At 50.2% G+C, this 12,736-nt stretch overlaps 1 protein-coding gene across 5 annotated transcripts in view; it reads left to right on the top strand.

Annotated features, from left to right (window-relative positions):
- The window catches only part of PFKFB3 (6-phosphofructo-2-kinase/fructose-2,6-biphosphatase 3), a 40,950-nt gene extending 28,768 nt beyond the window's left edge, over positions 1 to 12,182 (top strand). For 3 of the 5 annotated variants that reach the window (XM_063397083.1, XM_063397082.1, XM_063397081.1), the window contains 9 exons: positions 491 to 615; positions 1,356 to 1,563; positions 1,845 to 1,991; positions 2,133 to 2,237; positions 3,224 to 3,353; positions 3,501 to 3,563; positions 3,720 to 3,784; positions 5,253 to 5,423; positions 9,364 to 12,182. In XM_063397083.1, the coding sequence (XP_063253153.1) occupies positions 491 to 615; positions 1,356 to 1,563; positions 1,845 to 1,991; positions 2,133 to 2,237; positions 3,224 to 3,353; positions 3,501 to 3,563; positions 3,720 to 3,784; positions 5,253 to 5,423; positions 9,364 to 9,393 (1,044 nt within the window). In that variant the 3' untranslated portion in view covers positions 9,394 to 12,182. The other 2 variants (XM_063397086.1, XM_063397085.1) reach the window with 2 other exon arrangements.
- Positions 12,183 to 12,736: the final 554 nt, after the last annotated feature.

The raw sequence follows: 12,736 nt of genomic DNA, 5'->3' as shown, positions 1-12,736 counted from the left end.
AGGATTTAGTCCATGAGGGTTGTGGATATTCACATTGCCTGTTTCCAGTGTCTTGCAGCTCAACAGCTTGCAGCAAATAATGCACAGAAAGGGGTTGAATGTTGCTGTCCTACTGTCCTGCTGCTGAGCATCTTGTCTGAGCTTGTGCACTTCCCTTTCTCAGCTAGAATTTGTACCTGATGGGGTTTTTTAGCCATTAGGAAGCTCAGTTTTCCTGCTGTTGGGTGGTGAAGTGCTACCCCAACTCCTGGGAGAATGGGAATGGACTGATGCGTGTCTGTACTAAATTCTCCCACCTTATGCTTGGTTTTGGGTCTAGTTTGCTTCTTTTCTGCCCTATGATGAGTGATGACTATAAAGCAGTCATCACTTAGTTTCAGCTAATCACTGGATCTTGGCAGGACTTTGAAATTCCAGATTAGTGTTGTCTGGCTTGGAAAGCTTCCTAACCTCTCCTTGTGGCATGTTTATTTTTTTTTTCCTATTGCAGGAAGTCAAATTGTCCAGCCCAGATTACCGGGACTGTAATTCCACCGATGCCATGGAGGATTTCATGAAGAGGATCAATTGTTACCAAGCCAGCTACCAGCCCCTCGACCCTGATGACTATGACAGGTAAGGGACCCTGACTCCTGAGCTGCCTTGAGCACCTTCCCATGTCCCAGGAGAGGAGCAGTGAAGGGTGGAGCTGTATTTCACTTTGTCTTCAACCACCTGACTGTGCTGGAATGATTTATGGCCAGGCCTCATCTTGAATTCAGGCTTTTTATAGGAAAATGCTGATTTCTCTAGGCCCTGTGCCAGGGAGATGGGCAGTGATGCCTTCCCAGGCTCCTCTGGGCTCTGATGAGCTGTTTTCAACCTTGTTCTGGGGGTCTAATTGCAAAGGCTTTGGGAAAACACTGGAGTTTGAGTGGTTGAGGTGCTTTTTTCATTGTCCCAGTTAAAGGAAGGGGCTGCTTGGCTCAAACCCCAGCACTGAGCAAGCCCTGTGGTTTCTGCCTGGTTGCTGTGTGCCTTGGAGGAGCTTTGCTGCCTTGCCTGGCTCTTCAGTCACCCTCCAGCCCCTCCACTGCTCACAGACACATCCGTGTGCCCTGCACGGATTATCCCAGCCCTGCTGATCCCTGTCCTGGGGAGGAGCGTGCTCCCTGTTAGTCCTGTCTAATCCTCTTTACTGCTGCAAGAGGAGGGGTGGTGATGACACTGCTGCCATTCAGCTCCCCACAAAACCCCATTACCTGTTGGCTCCCTGCTGAAAATAGCCCTCAGGAAATCTTCTGAGCCGGGTGATTACAGGGACAGGGATAACTCCCAGGGCAGCTTTGGAGGGTGACGTCTCTGTCTGTCCCCAGGGAACTTTCTCTCATCAAAGTCATTGACGTTGGCCGGCGGTTCCTGGTCAACAGGGTTCAGGATCACATCCAGAGCAGGATTGTTTATTACCTGATGAACATCCACGTCCAGCCCCGCACCATTTACCTCTGCCGCCACGGGGAGAGCGAGTTCAACCTCAAGGGGAGGATTGGAGGGGACTCGGGCCTCTCCAACAGGGGCAAGAAGGTGAGGGAGGAGGAAAACACTCCCCTGTGGCTTCCAGGAGTGATCTGGCTGTGGTAGATGCTGTGCCTTGGGCTAAGGGTGTGTTTGATGGCAGGTGGGCTGCTGAGGGTCCATCTGTAGCTCTTGGGGATCCAGGAATGTGTGGCTGCCCTTCCCCTCAGAGCAGAAAGCTGATTTTTCTGCCTATGAAAGTGTTCTCCCCCACTGGGAGGTGGGGAAGAAGGCCCACTGGGAAGCTATGGACCAGGAACCAACCTCTTTTTTTTTTCTGTATCCCGCAGTTTGCAGTGGCACTAAACAAATTTGTGGAAGAGCAGAACCTGAAGGACCTCAAAATTTGGACCAGCCAGCTAAAGAGGACAATCCAAACAGCAGAAGCTCTCCAGCTGCCCTATGAGCAGTGGAAGGCACTCAATGAAATCGATGCTGTGAGTATCTGTGCAGCCAGAACAGCTGGATGGGGCTGGGTATTGCTTAACAAGAGAAAAATGAGGTTTTGTGTGGTGGCTGTGCTGATGATGTTCGACTTGAGCACGTCCAGTAACCTTGTGGTTGTGCTGCCCTGGCAGGGTGTGTGTGAAGAAATGACCTATGAAGAAATCAGGGAGCAACATCCAGAGGAATTTGCTCTGCGTGATCAGGATAAATATTACTACCGTTATCCTTCTGGGGAGGTAGGTCTGTTCAGAGATGGGACTTTTACCTTAAATGTGGCCTCTTCTTCCTCATTTTGCTTTCTACTCTTGAGCAGAGCAGTGAGAGCACCAAGAAACTAGAATTTAAAAAGAGATTGGGGCTATGTTTACCTTGAGCTCTTGTGAAATCTTGGCATATGAAGATCTCACTAAGAAATATGTCACTTAACAAACAGTCCCACTGACTTTTATAGCAAATCAGTAGGGAAAGGTCTCTGGAGATTTCTAGTCCAACCTCCATCATTATAATTGCTCTCAGTTTTGTGCTGCCCCAATTTTCTTTCCTGTGATTTCCAAAAAAAGTAATTTTCACCTTGTTCTCAGTATCATTCCCTAAGGGTTGATGGTAATATCTCTATTCCTGGTAGTCTGCTTTCAGGGTGTGACAGGGAGGTGGGAATGAGCATTATTATCAGTTATGGATAATACTTTAGGCTGTGAATTGGGCTAATTATCCCCAAATTGAAAGTCATGCCCATAGACATTGCAGAAAAATGTTTGGAGACATCCTTGTGACCCTGTATCTAACAGAAGAATATGTGGGGATATCAGACACCAACTCTGGGTGTCTGGGGCTCCTTCTGGCTGCCTGTCATGGTTTTTTATGAGGCCCCTCAAAACTCTGGAGTTTCTCAGGTTGCTCCAGACTTCTCAGAACTTTGAAATCCTGTACGAAATCAAATATCAAGATGATGGAGAGGCTCTGTCTCGAAAGCCCTTGTTGCTTACCTTAAATAATTCTGCAGGACTGAGCTGTGATTCACTGAGATGTGAACAGCTCCTTCTCTGACAGAAGAATCAGAAGTTCCAGAGTAGCATGAGGATGAGGATTTGTTTGTTTTCAGCAGTTTGTTGGTTTACTCAGAGGCATGAAATCCAGAGGTGTACAAAAACAAGGACTGTTGTTTCTTTGGGATGCTCGTTACACTGAGTCCCTGCCTCATCTCCCTTCCCTTCTGTCCCAGTCCTACCAAGACCTGGTGCAGCGCCTGGAGCCAGTCATCATGGAGCTGGAGAGGCAGGAGAACGTCCTTGTCATCTGCCACCAGGCTGTCATGCGCTGTCTCCTGGCCTATTTCCTGGACAAGAGTGCAGGTGAGCTCCCTGTCCCTGGGAAGAGGAGGGAAGATGGATACAGCTCTGGGGAGGTCGTGTTTGCATCTCTTTGGTGTGGGGTGAAGGTGTCTGAGCCTGCCTTTGGAGAGGAGGTGGGATAACCCTCCTGCTCTGCTGTCTCTGCAGATGAAATGCCCTACCTGAAATGTCCCCTGCACACGGTGTTGAAGCTGACCCCGGTAGCCTATGGTGAGTGAGACCTTCCTAAACCTTCCAGGGGATTTGACTTGTACCTCCTCCTGAGTCCAGGCTGTGTGGGAGATCCAGGGATCTGTGGTGGGGAACTTGTTAACATCCTGTGCCTGCTGGGCTTGCTGATCTGTCTCCTTGTGCTCCTTCCTGCAGGCTGCCGAGTGGAATCCATCTCACTGAACATTGAAGCAGTCAACACCCACAGAGACCGGCCAGAGGTGAGTGTTGCTTCTCCCTGGAGCTGTCCTTTGGTGTCCCCCTCCTGTCCCCTGTGGTCAGCTGGCAGTGGGAATGCCTGGGGTGGGCATGGGGAGATGCTCAGCTGGGTGCTTGGAGGTGGTGTGGAAGACTCGGAGCATCGGATGTGTTCTTGCTCTGCAAAGTCGTGGCCAGCTGAGGGTTTTCCAAGGGAAAAGGACTGTTGCATGTTCCTGCTTCCCGGTGTGTTTGCCCAGGGAAAACTCCTCCCTGGTCTCTGACTTTCCCCTGCATGGTCATTCCCTTGCCTGAGCAGGGAATGTGGATGGAGAAGGTGACTTCTCCCGGGTGTCCCAGCTGGCTGGCAGAGCCTGGCCTCAGTGCCTGCCCTACCTCTGCCTCTGAGGGTCTCTTTCCTGGTTTGCCCGTGGCTCCCTGTCATTCTGCAGAGTAGGAGGTGGCAGTGCTGGGCTGGGGATGCTCTGTGGGGGAGACCCCTCCTGTGGAGAGAAATCCCTGTAAGGTTGGGTCTGTGTGCCAAGTGCTCCACTGGAGCTCAGAGGCCAGAACAGGAGGATGCCAGCTGGGTGTCAGGGCTGGGCAGCCACCCAGAGGGACCCTGGCAGCACCCATGTCCCAAGATACCGAGACATTTCCAACTTGTGCTTAGCAGTGGTGGAGCCCAAAGTGATGCTGACCACTCGGGGCTGTCCCCTTTTGGCCCAGGTCTCCTTTCCTTTGCTTTCCCTGTCAGGTGGCAGCACCTGAGCCGCCTGTCCCTCCCTGCAGCTCTAGGGGGGAAGCCAGTCCTTCCCCCTGCACGGGGCCATTGCTGCCCTGCTTTGCCACCCTCTCTGGGAGTGGCAGCAAGGCCATGGGTAGGACAGGGTGAGACAGGTTCCAAGTGCTTTGGGTGCCCCTGCTCAGCTTTGCCTCCATCCCTCCCCGCTTCACTTGGAGCTTGGTGCAGTGCTGACCCTCGCTGGCTGCTCTGCTCCCATTTCCCAAATCTTCCTGGTCAGCCTGGGCTGGCTCATCTTCCCCCTTCTTGCTTTCACTCCTCTCTGGCTGGAGGATCGAGCTTCCAGGAGGAGACCAGTGGGCACCTCTATGCACAGTCATGGCTGGATTGCTGCTGGCTGTGTTTAGCTACCTGTGGTTACTTTTTTTGGTCAGCTGAGACTCAGATGAGGAGAAGATTTGTCTCATGTCTGAGTGCAGAGCCATTTTTTTTCCTCCCCTCCCTTTCTGCGCTCTTAAGCATTTTGTACCAGGTTATGTTTTTTGTGTCCAGAGCGTTTCAGTGCATCCTTTGCTCATTGACAGTGACTGTGGGGAAAAGCAGAGGCCACTTCAAGATTAAAAAAGAAAACCAAAGCAACTTGCTTCTTTTTTTTTCCCTTTATAACTGTCGCCTTCTTCCTTTTTCCTTATTTTGCTTTATTTTTTTATATTTACTTTTATTTTCTTTGTCTCACTTTAATTTAGGAAGCAAAGAAGGGACCTAACCCGCTCATGAGACGTAATAGCGTTACCCCTCTAGCAAGCCCAGAGCCCACCAAAAAACCTCGCATCAACAGCTTTGAGGAGCATGTGGCTGTTTCTTCTGCCCTGCCAGGCTGTGTTCCTCAGGAAGTGCCCACGCAGATGCCGGGACAAGTTAGTTGAACTCTTTTTTTTTTCCTTTCCTTTTTTTTTTTTCCCTTCTTTTTTTTTTTTTTTTTTTCCTTTTTTTTTGTTGTTGTTCTCGTTGTTTTGTTTGTTGTCCTCCTGTCACTCCTGAAGCTGAGGAACTGCTTGCACTTGTTGTAACCTGTGCTGCTGTCTGAGATGCGTCTTCCTCCCACGGCTGCTGTCTGCCCCTGCCTTGGGTCACTGTTGATTCTCTCTTGGGTTTTGAGAGCATCATGAACTTCCACCAAGCTCTAGACTGTATTAATTCAGTGCCTTCACCATGCAGCATCAGCCTCCTGAGGGGTCTCCTCCCTGGAGTGAGCAGGAACAAAGGGCTCGTGCCTTCCCTCGGGGTGTGCTTGGCTCCAGTGTAGACCTGGGCATGGCAATAAATCAAATGCTCTTGTGCTTCTCTTAAGGAGGAGCTGCCAAGACTCATCTTTGGCTGGAAGGGTCTCCTTCATCCTGGAGCTGTAGGCAAAATGGACCAAAATGGAGTAGAAGGCTCTTGTTGTGAACCTGGGTGTGAAACCCTGTGGGTAGCTGCCATGTGTGTCCTCTCCTCTTCCACCCACCCACGAAGGGACACAGGAAGGGAGGCCTTGCTTGCTGCTCACTTCTCCAGGCACAAACCCCTCTCCTAAGCTCACTAAGGGGTCCTATATAATCTATAGGAGCCTTTGCCATGCTGCCCTTGCCACCAGCTGCCTGTTGGCTCTGGCTGTCGTGCCCAGCCCCTGTCCCTGCTGTCTGTGTTGGTGTCGTGTCCTTTCTCCCCTCCTCGCCCAGATCCCCGGCCAGGTTAGGAATGGCTCCGTGCTCCCACCTTGCTCTGCTTGTTTGCTGCTTTGCATGAGCCTCCCAGGACAGCTGGCTCTGTCTCAGCTCCCAGGGCTCTGCCAGGGCTGGCTGAGCCTCACAAGGAACCTTTTGCCAGCTCTGGCTGCCCGGTGCCCCTCGCTGCTGTCCCCTGTCCTCTGCCCGGTGTGGCGCGGGGTTACTGACGCCTCTCTCTGTTCTCTCTGTCTCTCTGCAGCCTTTACTAGGGAAGGCATGCCTGTAAGTACCTTCTTGCGTCTTATCCCCCCTTCCAAACCTTTTTTCCATGTCTCTTGCCATCCTGCTGGGTTGTTTTGTTGTTGCAAAATCTGGATGGGGTGTGGATTTCATGGAGTTAATATTTTGCTGTTTTGCGGGGAGGATTTGTTTGAGGAAAGGTAAAGACAAGACTGGGGGTGCTGGTTTGTATCCTAGCTTGAAGGAGTGTCCCAATTTTGTGGTGAAATTAAGCAAATTACCACTTTCTCCCTGATGATGGTGCCTGTGGGCAATGCTGTTGGGTGTTCTGGAGTTGTCTCCCCGGTGATAGCATGTTGTACTGTAGGTGAGAGAGCTGGGTGCTCTGCCCTTCCTGAGGGCTCTGAGTTGTGTCTGAGAGTGATGGCACCAGAGAGGTATCTGAGAAGCTTCTGACCTCCTCTGCAATGTGTTTTCCGGAGCTGGATGCTCCTGGGACCAGCCATCTGCAGTTCTGCAAACTTGGATTTTGGAAAGAGTCAGCCTAGATGCTGTGGGCAGAGTGAATGGAAATTGTCCTTCTCTTACCCCTGTTAAGAAAGCAAAACATCCTGAGCATTTGATGCACTAATTCTGAATAATCAAGGCTGTGGCAGTTTGGCTTAGTGCTGTTAAATCCCTGAGGAACAGGGACAGGACAGCTCCTGGATAAATTTTAAGTGTAGACTATTAATTAACACTACATTGAGTTCAGAGCAGCAGTTGCTGGTATGGGCTCAGAAGTTTTGTCAAAGACTGGGAGGACTTTGGGGCTGAGCTGATACTGGGTAGTGTCCAGGGGGTCTTTTTGCCCTCTGAGGGCCAGTTCAAACCAGCAGGGCCAGTTCAAGTCAGCCAGTGAGCATCCCTTGGGTTGTACTGTGGGCTGAAGATGGAGGGATCTGCTCTAACAGGGCCAGCCCAGAGCTCAGCCCTGCTTGCCTGTAGCAGCTCTTGAATCTCATATTTCTTCCCCTTTTAGAGTAAACATTTTTGAGAAAAGGGAGGTTAGGACTGTGCACTTGGCTTTGCTTGTGGATGGGTTGGGTGAGTGTAGAGGTTGAGTTGCTCAGCATGGCCTGCATGCCTGTGATCCTTCCCTTGCTGCTCATGGCCACTCAAGCCCCCGATGAAACCTGATCCTCTTGGGTTGCTCTAAAAGGGTTTTAGTTTTGTCCATCCTTCCCTCCACCGTTTTCACATCTGTATTGTAACAAAAGGCACTGCATGCCTTGGTGCTGGCTGGGACACTGAAAACACGCTCTGGTGTTGAGTTTGGGAGGTGGATGTGTCAGATTTTGCTGGAGCAGGGCAATGATGGTTACCCATGCCAGGTGTAGGCTGGCAGCAGCAAGTTTAAATCTTCCAGCTGCTGGGAGCCTTCTCCACCTCCTAGTGTAGAACTTAAAGGCTGCTTTTGTGGGACCTGTGAGGACATGCCAAACCCAGGGCTTGGTGACATCCACACTGCTGTTAGCTCTGGGAGGCTGCTGCCTTCTACTCTGGATTGGTCCCTCACTGTCACCACCTGTACGGGGCTGGGGAGGTGGAAGGTCCCTCCTTCACAACCTGCATCGTGAGCCTGGGTTGGTAGTGGGAGCTTCCCTGCATCAGCCCTCACTGTTGGGGTCTTGACCCCATCCAGGAGGGCCAGGGGGTGCCTGGAGAGGCTGGGGACATGGGAAATACCTCAGAGTCCTCCTGGCTGTGGGACTGAGCTGACTGGGGGTTGTGGGACTACCTGGCGTGATGATTTCTTTTCCTTTTGCTTGGTTTGTGATCCGAAGTGCACTTTTGAACAGTCACCTGATCCCCTCCCTTCTTCTCCCCTTCACTTTTCATGCTTAAAAAGAAGACCCGTTTGTCACTTTCTCAAAGTTTTCTCTTTGCTAATATTTCCAAGGTAAATGGCTGTGGTGCATGTGGCTTTTCCTAACCCTCCTCCTGTCTCCTTAGCTAGCAGAGAGAACAGCTCAGCCCGCTCTGCCTCGTAGCCTGGCCAGGATTCCTGGTGCTTGTTAGAGGCAGCTTAGTTAGTAAAAGCATTAAAAAAACCAACCAAAAACCCCTCCAAACAAACAACAAAAAAGAATCCTTCCTAGCTGTTTCCTAGTCCTTTTCTTCCCTACCTTGTTTCATGTAGTTCTGTGAGTTGGGAAATGTCCTTGTGGTCCCCTGGGCTTCTCCTGGAGCAGATGCTCTCCTCGGGACTGGTCCTGCTTGTGTTTAGCTGGTTGTCTCTGGTTTTGTGGTCCTCACCACGTGCTGGTGGGTCCCTGTTGTCGTCACTCTGTACCAGGGCTGTGTCTGGAGTGTCCCCTGGGCCCATGGAACCTCATGGGGTGTCACCAGGGGAGTTGTGCTGCTGCTCTGCCACTGGTGGTGGCTGGTCCTTGGCATGGCCAGTGAGAGCTGCCTGTTGTTGGCATTGCCAAGGATGGACAAACAATGTCCTCGTCCTTGGCAGGCAGGGGGGACACTGCCCACCCTCAAGGGGAGCAAGAGAGAGGTGTTCAATTGGGCTGCTGTGGTCCCACCACCTTGCCTTGCATGGACCAAAGAGCAGCCTCAGAAGGGCAGACAGGGTGGGGTGGGAGAGCTGCCTTGGGTTTAGCTCCGTTTCAAGGGATATCCAAATTCTAACCCTGTAACTAAAGCCAGGCAATGCTTGAGGAGGGGGTGAGCAGTGAGTCACTCACCTGCCTCTCTCCTCGGGTGGGCAGTGCCTCTCCCCCGTGGCGGGTGCTCTGTAGTGACCCCTGCGTGGCTTTGTCCCTCCTCGTCCCCTTGTCCACGTGCCCCTGGAAGCTTCTGCCGGGCTGGGAGCCTGGCACAGCCCCTGACTCCTCTCCTTCCCCTCTCGTTGCAGAACATGAACAGCTCCCAGAAGCCGTCGTGACTCCGTGGGCTCCGTGGTGAGGGGCCAGCTCCCCATCCCAGCGCCATCCCTGCCGCTTGCTCCCCGCCGGGCCGGCTCCGCAGAACGCAGGAGAGCTGAGGAGGAGGAGCCCTGCTCCCTCCCGGGGTCACCACCAGCTCTCCAGGCTGTTTGCTCTCCTCTCCGGCATCCTCTTAGGTCGTAGCGAGCTGTAAAGTGCTTCTGTAGCGCACAGGAGTTTCATTTTCCCTCTCTGTTTTGTTTTTTTTTCCCAGCGGTTTTGATCTTCTGTATAGATGATTGGTACCCATCCATCTCTGGGTGGGGTGTGTATATATGTGGATGGTGCGGGGTTAGCAGAGAAATAGGGGGAAGGGGGGGTGGGTAAAGGGGTTTTGCAATTTTTTTATTATTATTATTGTTAATTACTTTTGAATAATCCCCTAACATGCTGTGCTGCAGTCCCTCACCCACACTACAACTGGTCACACAATGCCAGCCTGGCTCCTGCAGATCTGTGAGCACCAGGAAAGCAGCTGTGTGAACTCCTCCAAAACTGCAAGAACTGCAGGGTTTAATAAAAAAACCAACCCATTCTTTCACTTTTTTTTTAATCAACATACCTTAAAGGAGTTTGCAGAGAATGTAGATCTGCTGCTCAGTTGGAAGCTGCCTGCAGTGCATGAGGAACCATGCCAGCAGGGGCTGGGGTGATGCTTTGTGAGCACCCAGGTATGGTCTGAATTCAGGCATGGGCTGAATTTTGGGGAGGCTGAGCACTGTTTGAGGTGCTGTGCTGGTACTTCATCTCCCCTCTCTTCTTTTTTTAGATGAAAGTGGAGGTGTTGGGAAGGGTTTGCATCCCTAGGCTTAGATGCATTTTGTAGACATACAGGTCTCGTGGAGGTGGCCAGAGGTCTGGCTGGGTTGCAGGAATCCCTGTCTGACTGCAAAAAGCCACAAGAAGGGACAGTTTTGTCTGTATTTTTTTAATTTTATATATACATGCACACGTGTGTGTGTATACTTAGAAACTGCTTGGTTTTTGCACTTTATTTGTGGCAGAAGCATAACTACTTTCTTTTTTTTTCCCAAGTTGTACCCCTTAACAGGGGAAGCCTGAATACAGGCAACTTTTTCTGTTTGTTTTTAATTGTATTTTGCATGCTGGAAAGCTGGGACTACAAAATAATAGTAGTTACAGTGTTTGAAGTGGGGGGAGCAGGGTGAGCTCTTGACTGACTCCATCAGCCAACTCCCAGCGCTTTGATCCATAAGATCCTTTGTTGGCAGCCTGTCCTGGGCTGGCAGACAGCAGTTAAAAATGGCAATTAACCACTATTGCTTTGTGCAAAAGTCTGTGGATTTTAGAATTTTAAATTTTTTTTAGGGTTTTGGGTTGGGTTTGGGGTTTTTTCCCCCACCATGGGCATCTTCTCCATGCCCATCTTGTGGGGTTTTTTTTGTTTTCTTCTTTTTTTTTTTTGCTGGAGGCAGGAGGTGAAAGCAGCCACCCCTCCTGCAGCACTAGGCTGGGGAACGGAAGGTGGGACAACCCTTTGGATTCACCCTTCCCGTGGCTTTCCCCAGTGTCCTGTGTAGGGAACACCATCCCCAGAGATGGGCGAGGATTGTTTGGCGAGCGTGTGTTTGTTTTGGGGGTGGGTTTGGTCTGTTTTTCCTTTGGGAAAAGGCGAACCACAGTGCCTCACGCTTCGGCCTCGCGCTCGGAGCGGCACCGACGGCGGGAGGGCGCCGGGGCCACGCTCAGCCCGTGTCCCACGGGGGTGACAGTCCCGGCAGTGCCCTGCCTGTGTGAGCTTGTGCATATGCGTATCATATTCCTGTACAGATAAAACAAAGAGCACTCCCTCCCCCTGCTCTGTTTCTGTTTTAATAGCCTCATTAAAAGCGGACTTCTCGCTCCGTGCCCTGGCTGGCATCTGCGCTTTCGGTTTCTCTGCCTTTCAGATAAATGAATGTTTTGGGGAGGCCACTCACTTGGCTCTTTTCAGCTTCCTCCTTCGTGGGGAGTCTTATCTCTCTCCTCCTCCTGCTGCAAAAAGATAAGCCAGCCAATACAAACATGACGTCTGGCTGCCCCGAGATCAATCATGTACGCGTGTAATTGCGCGGATGTTTTGGCGTGTGTTTGTGTTTGGGTGTATATATATAAATATATATATAAAAAAACAAACAAAAAAAAATCCCAAAATGGCCCTAAACTTTCATCTTTTGGTATTGATAGATGTTTCAGTAGGTCTACAAAACCCTGAAATTCAAACATGATGTTTTTCCAGTGTTGGGAAAACTGTTCTCTTGAGTTCCTCTTGTGCTGGAGGGGTTGGTGGCATGGTGACAACCCTGTGCCACCACATCTGCCCCAAAAATCCTTGCTGTCCATCTTCTTGGTTAACAGAGCCAAGGACTGGGCAATTGATGCCACAGCCAAGGCAGACTGAGAGAGAGGACATGTCAAAACCACACCAATGATTTCATACCCCAAATTTTTTTTTTTCTCTCTCTGGTTTGTTTTCCTTTGTGATACTTGAATTTATTTTTTTAATTTTTTTTTTGATAGCAAAGCGCTCTTTATTTATTTAATGTATACTGCAAAGCTGGGAGAGAAGGGTGTAGTTACTTGGGATTACTTTTTTTTTTTTTTGATTTGTGGTATGTTAACTGTTCTGTATATATGTCTGGAATAATTGCCTGATACAAAGCTGTGCCAGCTTAAAAACAGGGTATGCCTTTCAGAAATTTGTATATTTTGCAGTTGCTGGACCAATAAAATATCTTGTTGAAATACAGATGTGACCTGGTCCTTCCTTGTGACAGAAATCATGCTCTCAGGCCCTAAGGGTCACCCTGTGCTGCCTCACACGTGCCTCATAAATAAAAACTCTCAGAGATTGTGGATGCTCCATGCCTGGAAATGTTCAAGGCTATGTTGAAGGGGACTTGGAGCAACCTGGTTTAGTGGGAGGTGTTTTTCAATCCATTCTATGAATTCTGCAAGCATTAACACCTACTTAGGACAAGTAAATGCCATCCAAGCTTTGAAATGCTGCAGCACTCTTGAGTAGAAAAGTGATGCATTGATCAGTCCTGCCTAGATCTAAATCTAGGCTGCAAATTAGGCAGGACTAGGTATTTATTCAAACTTCGTCTAGTTCTTGACATCAGCTACCTGCATGCTGAATGAAGGGCTGTCTTTGCCCTGAAGGCAATAAAACAGCAGCTGCCACCTGCAAGAAAAGTTCCCTGTAAAGTTGTGTGTGGGTTTTTTATGAATTAATTTAACATTAATTTATTGTTCCAGAGAAAAAGTGCAAGGAGGCAGGGGTAGGTGTAATTTTACATG

The sequence above is a fragment of the Prinia subflava genome, chromosome 4 (assembly GCF_021018805.1).
Source record: "Prinia subflava isolate CZ2003 ecotype Zambia chromosome 4, Cam_Psub_1.2, whole genome shotgun sequence".
In the NCBI taxonomy this organism is placed as follows: Eukaryota; Metazoa; Chordata; class Aves; order Passeriformes; family Cisticolidae; genus Prinia; species Prinia subflava.
This window is presented reverse-complemented; position numbering and strand designations above follow the sequence as displayed.